Source organism: Schistosoma haematobium, chromosome 5 (assembly GCF_000699445.3).
Source record: "Schistosoma haematobium chromosome 5, whole genome shotgun sequence".
Lineage (NCBI taxonomy): Eukaryota > Metazoa > Platyhelminthes > Trematoda > Strigeidida > Schistosomatidae > Schistosoma > Schistosoma haematobium.
The window spans coordinates 762,471-783,965 of record NC_067200.1 but is presented as its reverse complement, the minus strand read 5'-3'; the positions used below and the strand labels follow the sequence as shown (position 1 = coordinate 783,965).

General features: G+C 34.1%; 1 protein-coding gene across 1 annotated transcript; it reads left to right on the top strand.

Annotated features, from left to right (window-relative positions):
* The first annotated feature begins 11,814 nt into the window (after nucleotides 1-11,814).
* MS3_00000654 (uncharacterized protein) lies at nucleotides 11,815-13,308 on the top strand. Its single transcript, XM_051208340.1, has 3 exons — nucleotides 11,815-12,036; nucleotides 12,820-12,924; nucleotides 12,974-13,308. The coding sequence occupies exons 1-3, from the start codon at nucleotides 11,995-11,997 to the stop codon at nucleotides 13,127-13,129; spliced, it is 303 nt and encodes a 100-aa protein (XP_051064624.1). The 5' UTR covers nucleotides 11,815-11,994; the 3' UTR covers nucleotides 13,130-13,308.
* The last annotated feature ends 8,187 nt before the right edge of the window (nucleotides 13,309-21,495 follow it).

The window sequence follows — 21,495 nt, the reverse complement described above, 5'->3', positions numbered from 1 at the left end:
TAAGGGATACGACTGAAATTTATTGAGAAATATGGCAAACATGACTTTAACAGACCCAAAGAAGTTACAGCAAATAAGAAGCCTATCTTTTATTCAACCTAAATTCAAAGGTGATAACGTCGCCGGATCATTCAATATGAGACTAAACACTGCATTGACAAGAACTTATCCTGAAGCAAAATTGATCGTTTTATCCAAAACAACATGTTGTTTGACACAATCAACTGTCGACCTGTATGCCTTTCATGTTACTACCAATTGTGTATACAAATTTACATGTATCTGCCAAAGCAGTTACATCGTTAGAACAGAAAGTAGAGCCCAAGCAAGATTCAAAAAACGAATCCTGATAAGTTTAACATAAAATTGATTGAAAGCATTGAACAGTGCCATCGCAAGACATCTCCGTGACACAGGACACGAAGTCGATACACTGAAGTTTTTCAAGGTGATTAATAAACAATCAAGCTGCAAACTTCTGAAATTTGCTGAAGCGTTACCAATCAAACGTCTAAGACCAGACCTATGTATAAGAAACGAGACAGTAATAAATCTTTCTTTACCGCGATAACAACAAACCCCACCCTTTCTATTCATTTGTTATGTTGTAATCAGCTGATGAGAACCTAACGAAATAAAATGAATTCCTATTATTCTGCACCAATCTTTGTTCTTACTCTCTTTAGGATAACATACAGTATCTTAGAAACAGCAAACAATTTGTTTAGATCATTCTATTACTATGATCTTATCTGCATGATCATTTTTACTTGATCAGACGGTACAGCCAATAAACTTTTCTCTCTTACTAGCCGAAATGTTGGCTGATTTAATCATTCAAAGACTAGTTCACTTTTCTATGTAAATTCTGATGTGTCTGAATCTATTCATTTCATTTGACTCTTATTTTGGCTGTGTATTTGCTCGCTGTCATTCGACAGCATTTGTATTTGTTCTCGAATTTGCGTAATTGTGGCTTAGTGAAGTGTACTGTACAATGTCAGACTGTAGTCAATGTTTCGCATTGCATTTCTGAAATTCATACACCTCAGAAAGTCATTTAGACCAGTGACATAAGAAACCTTAAGATTGCTATTGAAAGAAACATGCTGCGGATTATTTATTCACGACTATCGTCCACAGTCTCCTTCAGCAATATACACAGGACGAGATAACTAGTCCAGTTTTAAAGAATAGAATTTATTAATGGACGTTTCATAGATTAATAAATCACGGACGTGAAACTGGATGATTTTATGAGAAAACGAGCACTAGATTCATTTGAAATTAATTGGTGAATGGTTACAGTGTTTATTCATAGCTGCAGCAAGATCTTCTTTGAATCGACATGTTATTAGAAAGCGATACAGAATAAAGAATACCATATTATTTAATTGATGACATGGAATGAGTTGATCAATGATAACAAAGTATAATCATGGCTAATTCTATAAACAAGAGAGGTCAACACTAATATGTTCTTGTTCATTAGACAAACACTTTGTTTACACTGAGATTGAGGAAGAAGTAATCAATATTACTTTGAATATATTATTGGATATTACAGAAATGATAGAAGTTGATGTTATTTAATATTCAATGGGCAGAATCAGACAGAATTGTCAATTCTTTGGAAATCTTACTCCTCAATGGATACGATATACAGGTTTGTGGTGTTTGTATGAAATACGTTTGGTGTAACGAGGCGATTGACAAGTGTTCGTGATAATTAATTTCATGAAGCCGCTTTATCTACGATTCAATGAATATTGATTGAGACATTAACTTAGGAATGCTAAATTAGTTAACTATTTCCATACATTGACACATACACTCTGAGCCAAACCAAGGCATTTGGCAGCCTTGATAAAATATCACAACCATTGCATCGCATCCTTCATTTGCGAATTTCCATCATTTGTTCATCACGTTCTGCATGATTCTTCCAGTCCACACTCTCTATTTTCCCCTTATATTCTCATCAACTCAATCTTCTTGACCTTCTGCTGTCAGGTTTTCCACTTCCCATCGGTGGTACAAACTACTTATATCGACAGACAGTAGCAGTATACACCACAGCTGTATGAGTTTTCATTCCACCTTACTCGCTTTTCCCATTGCTGACTTATGCTAACTGGAGAAATTCTGATAAATATAGAACAATCTATATTTCGCTACAATTCGGGATTCAATCACAGCTCTTCTTTACATGTTATTATTCACTCAGCCTTTCAGTCTTAAGATGTAAACTATGAAAATAAACCAATGAATCACAATTCACTAATTCGTGTCTTCAAACACCAATCTCCTTGATGATGTATTACACATGGTTATCTTTGTATTTCATCTAACAGAAGTATACATTTCGGTTTTTGTTTTGAACAAATGAATTAAACTTGAAATATAAGTGTAACATTGATTATTTTGATTATCATCAACTGTCTTTGCGTTTACTTGTTTTCTGAAGACTACATAACAATTTACTTGATAAAATGATATTTTTAGTGTGGTGTTGAGACGCGGTTGACTTTGAACACCACTTGAATAGGACTGCGTGCCAGTTAACCGCTAAATTCCACTTTGAGTCAAAGATCAGAAGGCAGTTGATGGCTGTTGTCGAGATGTATATTTTGGCGACCTCGTTGTATGAAAAGGATACCGAGATCGTGCCCAAGGAGTACGAGCGTGGTTACGAGCGTAACTGAAACCGTGCAAGTTCACAATCAATGGAGTACTAATAATAAGGCTTTCTTTAGCAAACAAACGAGCACAGTAAAACAATCACTCGTACAGTTGGTTATAATAATGATTACTTCTATTAAACCCATCGCGTTCTCTTGATAAGAGTATGTCACTACATATTCAACATTGCAAACTATGATCAAATATTGAAATTATTGAGAGAAGATCTGTTACTCACATGGTTGATGTTGAGGATGTTGTATTTTTGAACTGACTTATTGATTAGTTGCTCTATAAAGATGGTCTCTTCTATGATCTATGTGCCAAGTGTTTGGTTTCTTTATTGGAGCACAGGTAATTCAACTCCACCACAGTGATCAGACATCATCATTCATTGTTCATCTGTGTAATTCAGTATAGTCATTTCGTTTCTACTGCAGTTATTCCTATTGCTACTCCAAACAATGATACTTCCATGCATTTTCCTGTTAAATTATTCCATCACTAAATATCTATAGATGAGCTTATAATATAACATTCTCAATCAAGTAATTTTAGAGTTAATTTGAGAAAATCCACACCTGACATGGTCAGTATGGAAACCCTGAATCAAAAGCTCGATTTATATGGAGACATAACAGGAGCTAGACTACGGGTACTCAACATAACTGAAGTCATCTGGATCAACTCCTGAAAACCGAATTAATATATCCAGAATAGGTATATCCAGCCTCCATGTTTACCGTGGTCCGCGACTGAATCATCAGACACCTGAAATGCATGTGATAAACCTATTATCCCACTTTTCTTTTGTGATTATCTCTTTCCTAATCCACATTGATTCTTTTTCATCGTAATTACATTGACTATACTCCTTTTATTACATATTATATTCACACAACGTTGTTATTATTATCACCATTATTATTAGTATTATTATAGTGATAAAAACATGGAACCTCACTACAAGTCATTCTGACTTTCATGAAGTGACCTTCTTAATTCACAAATCACACCACCTTCAAATATCTCCATGGTAACACATGAGAATGTTCATCAATGTTCATATATAACTATGCTTAAAATCTTCTCATCTAGAAAGTTCATTTCCACCACATTAATTCAGTGCTACGAATTATGCGAAATGTTTATTTAAAAGAATTATGACTTCTCATGGTGAAAGTAGAGATTCTTTGGAAGTCACGACGTCTGTATGTCAGATGTTGCTGAAATAAGGAGATCAAACATATCACCGTTTACGGTATGAATGAAACCCATGTATTGCATACTGTGCAGAAAAAGATTAGATTCGAGAAATCTCCTGTTACGTTTGATCATGAGTGAAAAGTCAACAATCTGTTCAGATCTATCATTACTGCGCCTTGTATATTTGAGTGTACGCTACTAGAAATTTTGCATTCATTGATATGCATTATTTATTATCTTAGTAAATGTGATCATATCAATTCTGAATTATATGGAATATTCGTTACAGTCTTTATAACCGAATAGGAACTCCGTTCAAACACAGTGAAATGATTTAGTTATTACTCAGTGAAATGTTTTCTTCATCCCTGAAATGTTTAGTAAACCCCTACATATGAAGAATATCCAGTTTCAGTTCAGATTATTGCAGAATTGTCGTCTTATGAGAAATTGATAATGATTTAATAAGTGAAGTTCACTATTCCAAGAAACAGTATTTTCATGTATAAGATTAAATGAACTAACAGTCAAATGAATAAGCTGCAAAATTACCTAAAACAACTATTACTACTTCTACTACTACTAGTACTAAATTTTACTGCTATCAGCCACATTAACAATGAATGAGATCGTTGATGTGCGCTGCTGAGGAACGGCCGTTAATTGCTTCCTGGTTTTCCATGCTGATCTACCTTCAATTGGCTCATGATTTCAACCAGTGAAAGAATTCATTTTATTGAAATGAAATTCAAATATAAAAATATGAATTTAGTCATCTAATGTAAGCAGTGTGTGCTACTTTGATTTTAACCAATCAAATCTAAACTATGCATCGTTGACAGCCAATTCACAGTTGATTACAAGTAACACAATGTTTGTTCATCAAAATATGAGCACTAATTACTTGGTTTAAATTATTGTAAGTCCTGTCCAAAATAGTTTTCATCAATAGGGGGGGTCAGGAATTTCAACCAACTGTGGATCAATATCAGACTATATTACCTCAATAAATGTAAGACTACTGCATAACAATGAGTTCATCTCCTATGACGATTGGTTAATAATTATTAAATGATTCTATGAAATTTGATCATCTTAATGGTCCATTTGAATCATCCAATCTGAAAGAGACATACAAACACTCAAAAAATTCTATATAAACTCAACACGTTCTAGGAACATTTTAAACAAGAAAATGATGTGAGTATTGACTGTACAGTTAAGGCAAATGAGTGTTTTTCATATCAATTTCAATTTGATCTAATGACATAACATTGTTCTATTCATCTGAACCATTTCAGATATCCATTTTCATTTGGTCAGTTGGTAGCGATCTATTCAATCATGGTCCTCACATCGGAATTTTTTGACTGCCATGAATTTTGTGAAAATTCTGAACATCTTAATGATGGAAAAGTAATTTTCCAAAGTGATACATATAAATATGTAAGTCATCAGTCAAGTTCCAATACAAATATTCAGTCACATTATTATCACTATTCCCAGTTAATTCGCCGTAATCAGCCCTCTCCAAATATAAGTGGAAATTTTGAGAAATTGGATATTCATAGTGTGAGTTAACTACATTTTGCAACAGAGATGCTAATCCATGTGTTTGCATATTTCTAGAAAAAAGATGTGAAATTCCGCTTTAAATTTTACGGTGCTGATATCAACAGATTCATTTTAGATCCAGAGGGTAAGAGAATTATTTTCCTCGAATTAAAATTTTTATTGAGATTTGTTCACTCACATTTCAATTCGATGAATCAAAGTCGCTTTCATTACTTCAATAGATCAGTTTTATGCATATTTCAACATTCAAATCGTCCAACGATGTTCTTCCTTGTTCAAGTTGTAAATAGTTTGATGTGTTGTAGCAAACTAATTACAGTTCATGCAATTCATTTTAGTCTCTAGTTAATTTCAAAGTCTTTCATTCAATCACAGTAGATTATCAATCAAATTGCATGTTTTCATTTGATAAACACAGGTAGAATTTCTGTAACAAACTACGAAGGTACTGGATTAATTTATAATGATTTGCAATGCAATTTTGGGATTAAAACTGAGACTTTAGTTGGGGGTGAGTTCGTTTTCATTCCTCATTTTTATTTTGCATAAATGATTCGGCATCTAACTTGATTATTTTATGAGAGCTGACTAGTACACAGTGATTATTTTATTTGTGTGGTATCATGCCCTAAACTGCGTTTACAACACCTATTCATTACTGTGAAGTGATTCACTCCAAAACAGACACACAATGTATTTGCTAAGGTGGAAATTATCTACTCCTCAATCTGTTCGAACTACCATAAAACTGATATTTCATCAATACGACACTTCTTGATAGATTGAACGAATCAAGCTGATCACAGGTGCAACATTAAGCGATGTTGTGTGAGAAATCATTTCGGATTATTGAAGCACATTAACTTACAATTTATATTTGATGTCCTCCAAATCTTTCTGTCAATTACTTGGTTCTTAGAAGTTCAGTCCCTCTTATTCACTGTCGTTGAACTAATGGATATTAAGCACATTCTCGATTATCATAATCGTTTGATCATGAAGTTTGACCTCATGCACCATCTCAAACATCCAACCAACTAACAATCACAAACAATGTGCTAGTACAACATGATTGATTCAAATTAGAACACCTAGAACAACAAAATGAAGGGCATTCATTTTATTCACTTACCGAAATTGATGTCATTGGGGTAACATTTCGTGGCAATAATTAATTCAGTTAAGAAAATACTATTCATTGCGAATGCCATCGCAATCCATGTTCACAAACCTAACCTTTGCATTCAAAAGAGGTTTGTACAACCACTTTCATTGCCCTGGCCATCAGTATAAGATTTCCTTCAAAAGAACTATTTTCCATCCTTCTTCTAGTTTTTTCTTCTAATTTTTGTAATTTCGTTTCTGTTGTTTTTGAATTTTGTAAATTTTCAACACTCATCTCTTGATTCTGTTGTGTACAGGGAAATAACAAGCCCAGACAAACTACGAAAGCTATTTCTTGGGACGCTATTTCATTTTATTCAAACGTTGTAAAATACTGACATTTATTTTTGTCCCTATTTTATCCTACAGAACATGAGCTTTCGTTCGTTGTATCATTCATTGTCATACCCCTTTTTGTTACGAAACTATTGTAATTTAAACATAATATTTTGCACCTTATTTTCTACCCGAATTTCCAGTTTTGGACACAACTGTATTTTCCCAAATTATCGTACGTTGTGGTCAGGATCTTCACTTATTTATTCATGTACCTTTTTGTAGTAATCCGAATTCAGAATTCAAAGTGTTCCAACTGTCTTGTCTTCTCTCACTTGCGTGCTTGCCAGTCAGTCAGGTTCTAGAATAGTTTTCTCTCTACCACATCTCGAACTCCTGCGTACTAGCGTCAAGGTTAAATTGCTCAGGCTATCGCGTCATGGTCATAATCTAGACTAGACAGATCAACGTCAAGTCATAACAAAATATCGACGGGGTAAAAGCGATCCAAGGTCATAACAGATTCTCACGTAACTACTATTCTATTGACCATCACTTATAAAATCCTGTTCCTTCTCTTTTTCTTATATTACACAATGTAGCAATTTTGAATATTAATAATCCTCTTTCTTCCAATTACTCAATGTGAATTTCAATGTCATTACGTTATCATTATTATAACGTAACGTCTCCACTGGATGAGTATTATATCATTAGTGCAAATCATACTTATGTATATTAGTGTAGAGTTATGATGAAAAGCTAATTGTAAAGAAGTTTCTTTGCTCAATTCGTTTCTTCTTTATTGACCAAATCGCAAAATGAGAATTTCCACTACGTACTGTTCAATTGGAATAACAGAATTTCACAAAATGATTTTGTATGTTTATTGTCGAATATGCATTAACGGTTGTTTAGTTGGCCAAAAGCTTACAAGCTCAACATTTCAGAAGTATGATATTTCTCTGAGTTGATGGGATTGAAACGTTCATCATATGAGTGAAATTATAATGCAGATCACTGAGACTCTCATTTAGTTGAAATGGTTCACTTGAATCTTGAAAAGAAGATCATAATTTGTGTTCAAACGCATTTTGTGTTTATTAAAAGAGGTAAATATTCATTATACACATACATGAACACAAATTTATTTTGCTTTCATTATTTCAGAGGACTTTTTCGCTGTCAGAAGGTCTTGTCCTACAAACATTGATAATAAAGGTATGTATCCATATTCATGATTGTTTGATCACATGTGAACTATTAACACTTTACATCATCATTATTGATTGTTATTACTCAAATGTTTTCTATACAGTTTGAGTCATTGAATTCATCTTAAAACACTAACATAAGTATAAAAGTGTAACCATTCTACAAAATCAAAGGCTAAATACACATAGAAACCATTGATTGTTTGTAGATATATTTGATGGAAACTTAATGAATAATTGACATACGTTTGGATACATTAGGTCATACTATCATTTCATTTGTAGATAAACGAATACAGAGATTCATCACCATTGACAGGTTTCAAAGGAACATGATGAGAAGTCTGTTTATAAAGAAATGTACATATGTGTTCATCGGAAAATCATTTCTGTATACATAACATTCATCTGGATATTCACTCATTACACGGTCATTCTTAGCTTCTGTTCTTTCAAATTAAAAGATCGTTGAAACGATAAGTATTAGGCTTATTCACTTCTCATCATCTTTAACAACTAATGTGGTCAAAGGCATTTGATCGACTGATATACCAATGTGTTACATAACTAAATAATTTCTAAAACTCGGACTATAAACAAACAAACCGCAGCTCATTTCATTTTCTCCTGGAGTCGATTGTATCAGCTGAAATATAGGAAATATTCCACCAATTTGAATACCACTCTAACTATCAGATCTAATTAGAATATAGATGATTTATTGTTTGAATATGAAAACTAAGCAAACTAAGCATCTGACATTCATTATGAAGGTTACATGATTCCTCTTTCATTTGCACGACATTCACGAGATTATTTTCATTACGAATTCAACTACAGAAAACATTTGAGATAACGCAGATATATATTTACTGAAATCTGATTCCCCTCTGTGTAGGCACATACAGTGTCACATCTAGCAATGACATGCTCGACACTAATCCTTGAAATTTTAAATATCGGTAGTTTTCTTTTTTGCAGATGATACAATCAAGATAATGCGCCTGATACACTCGAATGGGAAGATATCTTTCTATTATGAGAACGTAAGTTGAGCAAATGGATGGACTATTCTACTATTTCATGCATATCAGTACTGCCAAATACATCGAAATAAATTGAAAAGCATAAAACGACACCAACATTTTGTACTGTGCATACAGAATTTATGAACGTAATAATATTCCGTTAATGACACAGTTTATTCTAGCACCTTTTAAAATAATGAACAACAATAAATTGGTGTAATATGTAAACAAATTCTGATATCTTTGAGCCAATGAACGACAAAGAGTGTGTGTCAGAGTTCTGTACGTGAACGGTCATTTTCAGCCTTCTACAGACCAGTTGTTAGAAAAATTCATAATTGAATATTTTGTGAAGGAGGTTGTTAAAATCTTGATCGCTTCTCAGATTGTATTTGTTCCAATGTAACTAGTTAGAACTTGATCGATTTGAACTACAATAAATGCTGGATGACTAGAAATGGCTGGTGAGATAATAAATTTTATGAGTGTTGAACTCAATCCGTCTTGTTTGTTTGGAGGTAGTCAGAACAAATTGTGGAATGAATTCTGTTGAGAAATGAACGGCAATTGATATAAGTAAGCATATAAACACAATTCCACAACAGCACAACAAATTCACGTTCAGCGACATTGCAGTTATTCACAATCACACTTCTATCAACGGACATAGACGTTCATCTTAATATGTATAGCCCCTTTCCATGATAAATAGATCTTTCATCTAACTTCACTGAAGTTGCCAACTGAGGTGAGTCAGAATATCTTTGTAAATTAGATGGAATATATTTTGTAGGGAACCGAGGAGATCAGTATGTTTACTGTAAGTGTGATTAGTTGTCTTTGAATAATGAATGTGAATGACGACACATTACTTCAATGTTTGGTTGGTTTTGATATAAGTGGTTGTGTATTGACAGATCTTGACTCAGACTTCCATTACTCGTTTTCAGATTCCTACAGGACTTAAGAAAGACACTTTTGCATCGGGCATTGGTTATTTTACCCATTGTGGGGAAGGTAAGAAATGTTATTTACATTCTAATTTACATTGACTTATATGAATAGTCATCTGTTAGCATGATGTTATCTTCTGTTTGTACACGATCATCACTATGTCAACGTTGAGATTTTCTGTAATTTATTATGGTGACCGAATTTGTGTTTCTTACAGTCTACAGTATTCAGTTGTTTTTGTTTGTACAATAAATTGATGCAAGTGTCGATGAAGTGCTGAGGAAAATTGTGTGAACTAGAATTTGAATAATTTAGGCAAACTCACTGTGTCAATGCTTCTGTCTATTGAAAATTCAACGTCAGCTAGGTGATTGGAAATCTTGAAGCAAGATTCAAGTGGCACATGTAATAACAATTCATAATCGAAACTCATTCTGAAAATATTTTGTCTTTCGAATTGATACCAAAGTATCTGTAACCTCAATTCAACAACCGTCATCCACGTTGATATCGCAAAGCAGATTTGAGTTGTTGTGACTAGATCGGAATCGTATTGTTTTATCTTTTGTGCTAACCTCCATCAATAAGAATTTCAAGATCAATGTCAGCTGACGCTTGCCTAACTTGGTATACCGAGTAATATAACTATGATGTGTGAATGTCTTCAGCACGAATTTGCGGATAGATATTTGGAGAAGTCTTCTGTATATTCTTAACGATCCAGACGGTAATGTATGAACGAGGATACTAGACAGGCGATATATCTACTCATTTATTCACTCATCCACTAATAGATAGTCAAACATGCAGCCTTTCAATATTGACTAACGAGATAAACATATTTTTTCTGTAGATGCTGCACTGACACTTTAGTGAAACAAAACAGCAATTTAACGATATCACTTTTCATTTAGTGGTTGAACAGCGGTCACTTTCAGAACCTTGAGCGATGTAGAGTATATTTCATAATTATGTTATTTGACCGTCATTAAATCTGTAATCAGATAATAAACAGTATCTTATTTTGATTGCTTCTTGAACGAAGAAACAACATGTTATAGCCAAAATGGAAATCAGAATTTTAACTGCCTTCTTCTGTAAAATTAATCACATTAGATTTTGTATCGTCTGGAATACGGGTTCCTGTTGACTGGATACAAAGTGGAACGTTAGTGGAATATGAAGTTCTCGGTGGTATGTCAAACCATATTTTATCAGAGTTTACTATTTTCACACTTGAATGCATCACTTTCGTTTCGTAAAATTGAAAATTTCATGTATGATTTCAGACAGCTATTAAATGGCATCAAGCCATCAGTCTCAACTGACGACTTTACACCACACAACGACTCACTGTTGAATATTTAAAATGATTATAGACACATTTTGAGCTACAACAGAAGTCTTCAGTTTGATGAAATTTACTTGAACAAAATGTCGCAAGACGATGGATGAGATGATATCAGTCTGTTAGTTGATTGTGCATTGACTGGGAAGTGTCATTTGATTTTCATTTGGTTCATGCAACACGGATTTTTCCGAGGAATTCACATTGGAGAAACACTTCATGAAACTGTAATTGCCTTGGAAAAAATAGCTTAATTTCCAAAATTTCTACTTTATCCTACAAATCCGACTGATTGAAGGAGTAAATTTTCTCCCTTAGTACAACTGACGTTCGTGCATTGGCTTAATAATAGTCAGTTAGAGTTACAGTTACATTTCTTTTGTAATTCATTTATCTTTCGTTTGATAACTTGAAATGCATTCACCTTCTTCCTTTCACTGAAGATTGTTCAAATTACAATTCGACTGAAGCATGTCTAGGCGGTACAACACCGAATACAACGTGTATTTGGTGTGGAAAAGCTAACACATGCATTACAAGAAACGATATGGATGTTCATATCTTCGAAGTGAATGGTTGCCAGATGAAAGTAAGCAATTGGTAGACTTCAGAGATTGTTCTTAATTTAACGATATTCCAATTTGCAATCTTTTTTTCGGAAGAACACTTGTGTAGTTACGAATTATTAGTGATTACTATTGTACCGTAAGTGCATAAATCAAAGTAACTTATACGATATTTAAGCACATATGAATGCAATGCTCAATTTCCATGTGGATATTCAACAATGAATAGAAGAGTTGTTTAACACTAATGCCTGGAAAGATGGTAATTCTTTAGCTCATAGAATGTGTACTGATTTCCGACGTTCAATATGAAACCGTATATCTACATGAACTGTTGAAGAAGACAGATGAAATCAGTTTGAATGATGAAGCGTAATCCGTTGAAAATTGTGTAGCATGTTCGGATAATGAGTGAAAGTTCGTAGTTCCATTGTTGAAGTACAGAAGTACAGTATTTCTCATTCCTAGTTCAGAAATGTGTACTCTGAATGAATTTATCAATAAAGCGGATAACCATAAGTTTGCTGAATCATGTATAGATTGTGATAAAATGTGACATCCAGCAAACAAATTTCATCACCCAAACAAAAGTCGTCAGTTAGCTGTTGGATAGTGTGTACTTATCACATTTACTGTTAAATCGGTATCAGATATTCGGAATCATTATTCATTGATCACATAGTGCAAATGTAAATTATGTAACTAATTGTTGAATTCAATTCTGACATCAATACTGACACTGGTGTTTAATGAATGATAAAATATTTGATATTTAATCATATTTCCACTGTTTATTTCTTCTGAAGAGTTCGATTGTTGAGGTTCCCACTGAACTAACAACTCCAGCAACTAATGAAACTGATCTAAAAAATGAATTGAAGGAGACTAATCCAAGCACTGAATCACATTTGGTAAATATCTTGATATTTTGTAAACATTATACTATTTCGTTCATTTCAGAACATCACTACAGATACAACTGAAGACATTGAGAAAAGAAAATCACGGCAATACGTTTACATCGTTGTATCATCAGTTATATCTTTCCTTATTGTATGCATTGCTTGTGGCATTTGGCTGTGGTTCTACAGAAGAAGGAACAGAGTTCATTCATAGTCCCCACAAACAGTTTGTCAACTTTGTTCATCAAGTTCACTATGTTATTTTTATTTTCGTCTTTTATGAAATACACTTTCTATTTTGTTAATCATTTCAATACATTGAAGATTGTTTCATGGAACCGCATATCACATTGATGATTGTTTACTTAATGACTGATGTCACTTTGTTGGTAGAATATAAAAATATTATTTTTTGTATTTGTGTCATTGTTTTCATTCAAAGGAAACATGTGGGTAATTTCACAAGAGGTTACAACACTGCACTTGTCAATTAACAGTATCGTGTATACGTGATTATGTGACCATTGAAATCGGCAATGAGTCCATTGTAAATGTCCATTTTGTTCAATTCTCAAAACTGAGAAATGTCATTGGAAATTGACGTCGTTCATTGTTTTAAACTAAACTGTCAGAATTCGGAATCATTATTTATCAAGGCACCTCAATCCTTCGTTATCTGACTAATCACCGTTTGGTGAAAGCTGGTTAACAGACTGTTGTTAATTAGGTGTTATGAATGTGTTGAATATGAAATAATTTTCGAGTGTCTAGCTGATACTCAAGTAGGAATGTAAAAGATGTAGAGTGAATGATGAACTGGTAACAGTTCTGCCGTCGCATTTGTAATAAGATGAAAGATTTGAAAAAGACAACACTGAAGTGTTAGTGTCAATTGTTGTTCACAGTATTAAACAAAACTTGGCTAATAATCGGTCCTGTTCTCATGGATTTATGAGAAACTAGTCGACAAAAAATCATTTGCATTAGGTGTTGGAATGCTCTCGTTAGTGTTTAGGACTGAAAAGTGTGCAGTCTTTTCTTGTTATATGTGAATCATGTGCGAGTTCCTACGATATTGCCATAAGGTCACAAAAAATAAAAGCAGAGTTTGTTAGTGGACAGCAACGATATCCATGACACGCGTCACTTCGTCACATTTGAGACTCGTTAGCTAGCTGAATCTGCATCACAGAGTTGATATGTCACTGCTTTACTCATACTCGGTGTCGTTTATTTCAAACATCGTTGCGTCACCCCCTTAACTAATGAGTATGGATACCCACTGACTCCTACAAACAGCTTCAATGTAATGTATATTAGGTGAACACAGATATTCTTCTCTCAATACCGGGATACGTCTTCAACAGGGTATTGATAAAAAGGATGAAGGACTTTGTAGACGCCCAACTTCGTGGCCAACAGGCAGGATTCCGTAAGGATAGGTCGTGTACAGACGAAATCGCAACTCTACGGATCATTGTGGAACAATCAACTGAATGGAATTCATTACTCGTCATCAACTTCTTTGACTACGAAAAGGCATTTAACAGCGTAGACTGAACAACATTATGAGAGCTCCTTCGATGTAAAAACCTTTACATATTTGGGTAGCATCATTGATGAACGAGGTGGATCTGATGCAGATGTGAAGACGTGGATCGGAAAACAAAAGGGCAGCATATTTACAACCAAAGTACATCTGGAACTCAAAGCAACTGTCAACCAACACCATTGTCAGGATATTCAATACAAATGTCAAGACAGTTCTAGTGTATGGAGTGGAAACCTGGAGAACTACGAAAGCCATCATCCAGAAAATACAGGTGTTTATCAACAGTTGTCTACGCAAAGTACTTCAGATCGGTTGGTCGGACACTATTAACAACAACGTACTGTGGGAGAGAACAAACCAGATCCCGGCGGAGGAAGAAATTAGGAAGAAGCGCTGGAAGTGGATAAGACACACATTGAGGAAAGCACCCAAATGCGCCACAAGACAAGCCCTCAAATGGAATCCTGAAGGTCAAATGAAAATAGGAAGACTAAAGAACACATTACGCCGGGACATGGAAATAGACATGAGAAAAATGAACAAGAATTGGATGGAACTATCAAGAAGTCCCAGGACAGAGTGGATTGGAGAATGCTGGTCTGCGGCCTATGCTTCATTAGGAGTAACAGGAGTAAGTGTGTAAGTAAAGTAAGAACACAGACATGATAAATATCTGTTCTGTGGCAGTCATTTCTTCTCAGTCATGCTGAATGCTTGAAATGTGACACAAATTGGCAGATTATGATGGTATATTAAACTACTGTTCATTTCGGTAATGATGATTCCAAAACCCGTTATTAAATCTTAATAAGATTGGAGCTTTTGATGATAATAATCCACATGCAATCATGATGTTCAGGGTTTTATCTCCACATAAAACGGCGATTACATACCTCTTTTGGTTCGTTCCATAATTCGATTGTTGGCAAACGCAGTATGCAGTTTCGTTATTTTATTCAAAGATTTGACTATACAAAGTCAAAAATTGAACCTAGCTTCAATAGCTTTCAAAGAACATTCCGATTCTTTTACTGAACATTTCATGACTGATTGCGTTAAGTGCTGTGAATGGATGAGAATTCATTCCTCAACGTTGAATTCCCATCTGATGAAGCTAACGCACACCACAGGTGATGCTGGAGACATTTTTAGTCAAAATCATTGTTATCAAGTGTGTAGTGAAGCTGATTTGAAGAACGTCTTTCTTCGGATTCTTCTGGATAGACGATCATCAGATTTGACAACAATTATCACTCTTCGTGGTCTATTCAAATATAATTCCCTTCAATTTGGTTTAAGTTGTTCTCCAGCCAAAGTTCATGAAGTGCTTCATAGTGTAGTCAGTGATCTTAAAAGAGTTGAAATTTGTCCAGATGATCTCAATCTTTATGGTTTTCATAAAATATCTCACGGTCAGTGACATACTACTTTCTTCAAATTCTGCTTGAGAGAAAATTGTCGTTCAGCCAAATGAAGGTTCATTTTATATGCTTGTTGTTGAATGTCTTGGATATTAAGCTTACATTATTGATTCTCGACCAGATATGAGGCGATTAGCTTCACTTACAATTTCAATATCCCTAAAAAGCCTTACAGGATTATGCTAAATAGCAGGTGCCCTTCATTTTTATTTGCTTTTTATTTCTGATTTTCTTTATCGTACAAACACTCTACGTTGATACTTGAGATATGTAATATGGACTGTCACAACAGTTTGAAATTGTGATCTGAATCGTTGATTTTCGGTATGCCTTGCCAGGATCGATGAGTTATCCACCACAGTTGATTGAATGTGACTAATAAATAATGCTGATCCTTAGAGTTTCTAGACTGTGCCCCTAGTAAGTGTTTTATATTAAAGGTTTCCCCGTCATCTCAGGGATGGAGTTTAGGGTTGAGCGACCAGCAAAAATAATGAAAAAAGAGGTAAACTTTATTCAGCATTCATTGGAAAACTATATTTCATTTTATCTTGCTCTCGGTTTCACAAAATGGTTGCAACGACTGAGAAATGTGCATGTTCCACTATCTTTCACATCACTCCAGTTTATAATTGTCTATATCACTGAATTTAATTGGTCATTCACTTCTTCACAATCAACATGTAGATCATCATCGTTTTGTAATCTGCATCGATGATCTTTATTTACTCCAGTCAGTTGCGAAATATGTGAAGTTGTATCCTAAATCAAAGTCACACCTTCCTGTTAATTAGTATCGTGGACCAGTGTTTGGTGATATCTAGGCACTGTGTCTGTATTGAGTGAGAACTCAGGTGTGAATGACCAGTTTATTGTCTTGATACAGTTCCAAGATTTATCGGTACATGATTTCAATCAAAAATCATATATCCTGGAATCCGTCTAGTTTCATTAGCAAAGCGTCACACATCGTGTTTATTGTAGTCACTTTTATAGACTATGTGATGAATTAAAAATTTTGTTTCATAACGATTCTTACGGTGATATTTCGGTTTGAATTTTCTCTATAAATACTGTGGAAATATATCCGCAGTGTGTTACTCGTGAAGTTCACATTGTGTTGACTAGAACAATCTTGCTTCGTTATTCGAAAATGCTGTCAAGTAAAGTACATTACCAATTCGATGATCGGTCAGGCACCAATCAACGCTAACATCAGCCTATTTAATCCTGCTTTCAAGAAAAACGTTTCACAAACACTTTCGACAATCGAACGTCTATGAACAATTATATATAACTGTCACATTGCTAAAGGTCACACGAAATATCCAAACCGAGAATTCAACAGTTGCTTTATAAGTACAAGGAGTTCAAGTTTGTGCAGCTACTTCATCAATGGAAGTTTGTTCAAAGCATAACATTATTCTCAGACTCATATACCCATTCACAAATAGTAAGTGATATTTTAGCAGGTTCTAACATTGGACAACAAATCTGATAATGATGAAATAACCGCTTCCATAATGGGTACTCGTATCATTATTCTTAAGGTGAAATAACTAGTCTTGTAAATTATCATAGCTTCTGTCCCTTCAGTTTAAATAAACGTTTTTAAACTGATTACTGTCGCTTTTAACTCTTCTATCTATCTAACGTTGATTTAACAAAGAATAGTTCGTTTACACAACATCTGTCACTGATGTTTTGGATGGAATATTACCTCCTGTAAGATCCATTTTGATAGTTTTGTGTGTGTGTGTGTGTGTGTGAAAATCCTTCCATGTGTGCATTTGTAGTTTGTTCCTATTGTTGATTCTTTAATTTTTACATTTTGTTAGTCTTTGTGACTCTTTTTGAATTGGTCATATTTGTATTTTATTATAGTTCTTATTTTTCTTACGCCTTCACTGTTTCCTTTTTTCTTCCTGAACTGCATTTATGTTGTGGTTACTTGATACTAAGTCTTGGCAGCAGCCATATTAGTTTGCATTTGTTTGTTCCTCCATTCGATTGTGTTGCTTGCATGGACTGGAATTGTACATTTTCAATTATGAATTGAAGCACTCTACAAGAATTGAAAACACTCTGTGTTATAAAGCAATCAAATAGTATCTTTTGAACGAATCTATGCGTGATCAATCCAGGCAGAATGGAATAACATTGATTTGTTGCGATTGGTAATTTTCTCTCATCCTTTATCAACTTCCTTAATTATTGTAATTTAGATTTGATTTATTGAACAATTACTGGCTGAACAGCTGGGTGGTCATATTTGTTTAGGTTTAAAGGTACATTTAAATTTAGAATGAATTTCAGAACCGTCATTTTACCCAAACACATTCTTTTGGTTTCATCCTAACAAGGGCGCATTTTTAATCCACCTAGACAGTTATTCTTCAGTGAGAACGATAGTTTGCATCTAACACCTCCAAGAACTTTTATGTTGATTTAAATGAAGTATCTTTCAAATTATTGAAACAGAATTTATGTACCAGAAAATTGATGAAGTTACAGAAGGTTTTAACATCATTCACATTTTCTCTTAATGGAGTGTTAGCGTTAATAATGGCATCGAATAATGGAACGGATGTGAGACTTTTCCTTTTCTAACAAAACTCTAAACAGCATTATAATATTGTCAGAGTGGGTATCCGTTGAGGTTGCAGTAATTTGAACATTGGGATTCATGAATATTGTACTAAACGGTCTTCCGGTGATTCCAGGTTTTTAAAAGTGGCCTAGCCCAGATTGATACATGGATTCGAGCATTGTCACGTTCAGTATGGTAATTTCATTTCACATCACCAGAGAGATACACTTCATCTTTTGATGCCATGCAACTCATCCAGTGTATGTAAATCTATCACAAGTGTGACAAAACGGAAATCACAAAAGAGACTTATTCTTATCCTAAAATATGAAGTTAGTTGAACAATACAACAGAGATGGTAAATGATTGGAGTGTTTATTCATAGCTGGCGCAAGACCATCTATGAATTGCCAGACAGAAGATTCGTTTTCACTTTATCTTCCTTTTTGGAAAAGTAGTAATAATTTGTAAAATGAGAATTTCACTCATCTTTAATTTTTGCTGGTAAGTGATTGTCAGCCAAATAAACAACATATTAATAAAAAACGATGTTGTTTTATTCTAACCAAGGCTGGTGTTACACCCACGATACAGAATAAAGAATACCATATTACTTGATTATTTGAGATGGAATGAGGTGATTAATGATAACAAAGTATAATCATGGCTGATTCTATAAACAAAAGAGGTCAACACAAATATGTTCTTGTTCATTAGACAAACACGTTGTTTACACTCATATTGAGGAAGAAGTAATCAATATTACTTTGATAGAACTTGATGTTATTTTATATTCAATGCGATGAATCAGACATAATTCTCAATATTTTTTCAACTATTATTCTCCAATGCATACGATTTACAGGTCTAGGTCGTTTGTATAAATCAATGATACCTTCGTACTTGAAGACTGTCTGATTTCAAATTCCGAATACATTACGTAGTCTGTCCTCATCTAGATGTCACGCAATATAACTCAATCTTCATCAGGAAAGATAGCTGATGACTATCAATGGAATCCATGATGCGCTTTCCTCCCTATGTGTGACTCGTCAGTTGGATATACCCGCATCCCAGAATTGAAGTTCTCTCCGTGACTCGAACCCAGAATCGTTCGTTTCAAACGGTATCGTGTTACTTACTTAGTTTGATTTATGTCTTGAATAATCGAAATCTACACAGATTGAATACTGTGATATTTTGCTATTCACTCATCATTTAAAAGTTTTGTTCATTCAACAATATGTTGAATGATAGTTCAGTTCGTGGAAAATTGTATCATTCAAAGAGTATTGGTGTTATGCAGCCAATGTGATTTAGAAGAGTAATTTTTCACCAAAGTCACAATATTCTATAAGTTCTCTCATTCCAATAATTCTGCACTGAAATTAATCTGGTTCTAATTGCCTGCAGACTTCAATATTGTAGAGATTCACGAATCAATCTGGAACATTTCTTAATAAGTTCATGGTGGCATTTAGGATTAGGTTGCTTTCAAAAATGGCGATTCGATCTATCACAAAGTAACACATATTTTGTTATAAAGTAAAGATGAACATGAAGTCCGGCTTCAGTCACTTCTACTGGACATCTACTGCAATTAATCATCCTTTTGCTAAGTTATGAATGAACAAGATGTAAGATGGTTGAATGAAATGGGCAGGTAGATTGAAACAAAAATTTTGTTCTAGCTCACACTCGCCAATTGCAAAGAAATGCAGTAAAGAAAGTGCAGGTAATTCATATATCACTGGAACAATTGTCCCCTGGTGTTATGGTTGAAAAACGTTGTGATTCAGCTACCAATCCCACAACTAACAACTTTTAAGACTACAATCTATATGTCTCCTAATTATCCATGTTGATTGACTTATATTCTCCATAATTATAGTTACCTAAGTAAGTATAAATATGTCTGTTGATATAATCTTAACTTTTTAATTTATTGTTATGGCTCAAATTGACGTTGTTCTTGTCATTACTGAATAATTTCTTTACTACTTATACAAATATGAGTAGCTTCAAACAGTGCATCAAAACACTATAGTTCAACACATGATGTAATGCATACGAATGTTCTGATTAACTCAACTATGCTATTCAGATTCAAAATGATCTTAGGGAAAATCATTCAGAATATTAGGTGGAGTAGTGCAGCACACATGTCAGAGGTTGCTTCGACGTGATCTACCGCAACAGGAGCAGTTTGGCAATTTATCAATCCATATTTATTGCCTGATAAGTTGAAAATCATTGTTCCCTAGGTGAGAGATGGTTTTGGTTATGATCAAGATACCTTGGTTGAATCTGAAGACGAATGTTAGCCATTACACACGGCCTTAGCTTCCTTCAACAAGCAAAGAACAAATTCTTAGTTGAACGCAGAATGAAGTGTATTTTAACATGCGGTGAATTCAGAATTGAAATGTATACGTAACATTCACTAATTTGATTATCATAAAGCTTTCCTTCCAGTGAATTGATTTGTAACGATCACATTTTAGTTCACTTGATAAGATGACATTCAACATTACAAACTGTGATGAAATAATGAAATTATGGAGAGAAGATCTGTTACTCACAAGGTTGATGTTGATGATGTTGTATCTTTTGAACAGACTTATTTATTAGTTTCTCCATACAGATGGTCACGTCCATGTTCTATGTGTCGAGTGTTTGGCTTCTCTATTGGAGTCGAGGCAATTCAACTCCACCACAGTGATCAGACATCGTCATTCGTTGTTCATCTGTGTTGCTGAGTACGATCATTTCGTTTTTAATGAAGGTATTCACATCGCTACTTCGAACGGTGATATTTGCATGCATTTTCCGGTCAAACTATTCCATCACTAAATATCTATAGATGAGGTTCAATAATTCTTGATAGTCAACGGATAGATTTATTTTTATTTAAAAATAAATGTAAATCATGAGCTTATTAATTCAATGTGTGAACTGGCTGATTGCCTGAATCATGTTTGTTTAATGCTTTTATTGTAGCGTTATTACCAGTTTTT

Coding starts and splice junctions, on each gene's coding strand:
- MS3_00000654 (XM_051208340.1), top strand. CDS start 11,995: ATGGATGTTCATATCTTCGAAGTGAATGGTTGCCAGATGAAA. Junction 12,037..12,819: donor TGAATGGTTGCCAGATGAAA/GTAAGCAATTGG, acceptor TTTCTTCTGAAG/AGTTCGATTGTTGAGGTTCC. Junction 12,925..12,973: donor CAAGCACTGAATCACATTTG/GTAAATATCTTG, acceptor CGTTCATTTCAG/AACATCACTACAGATACAAC.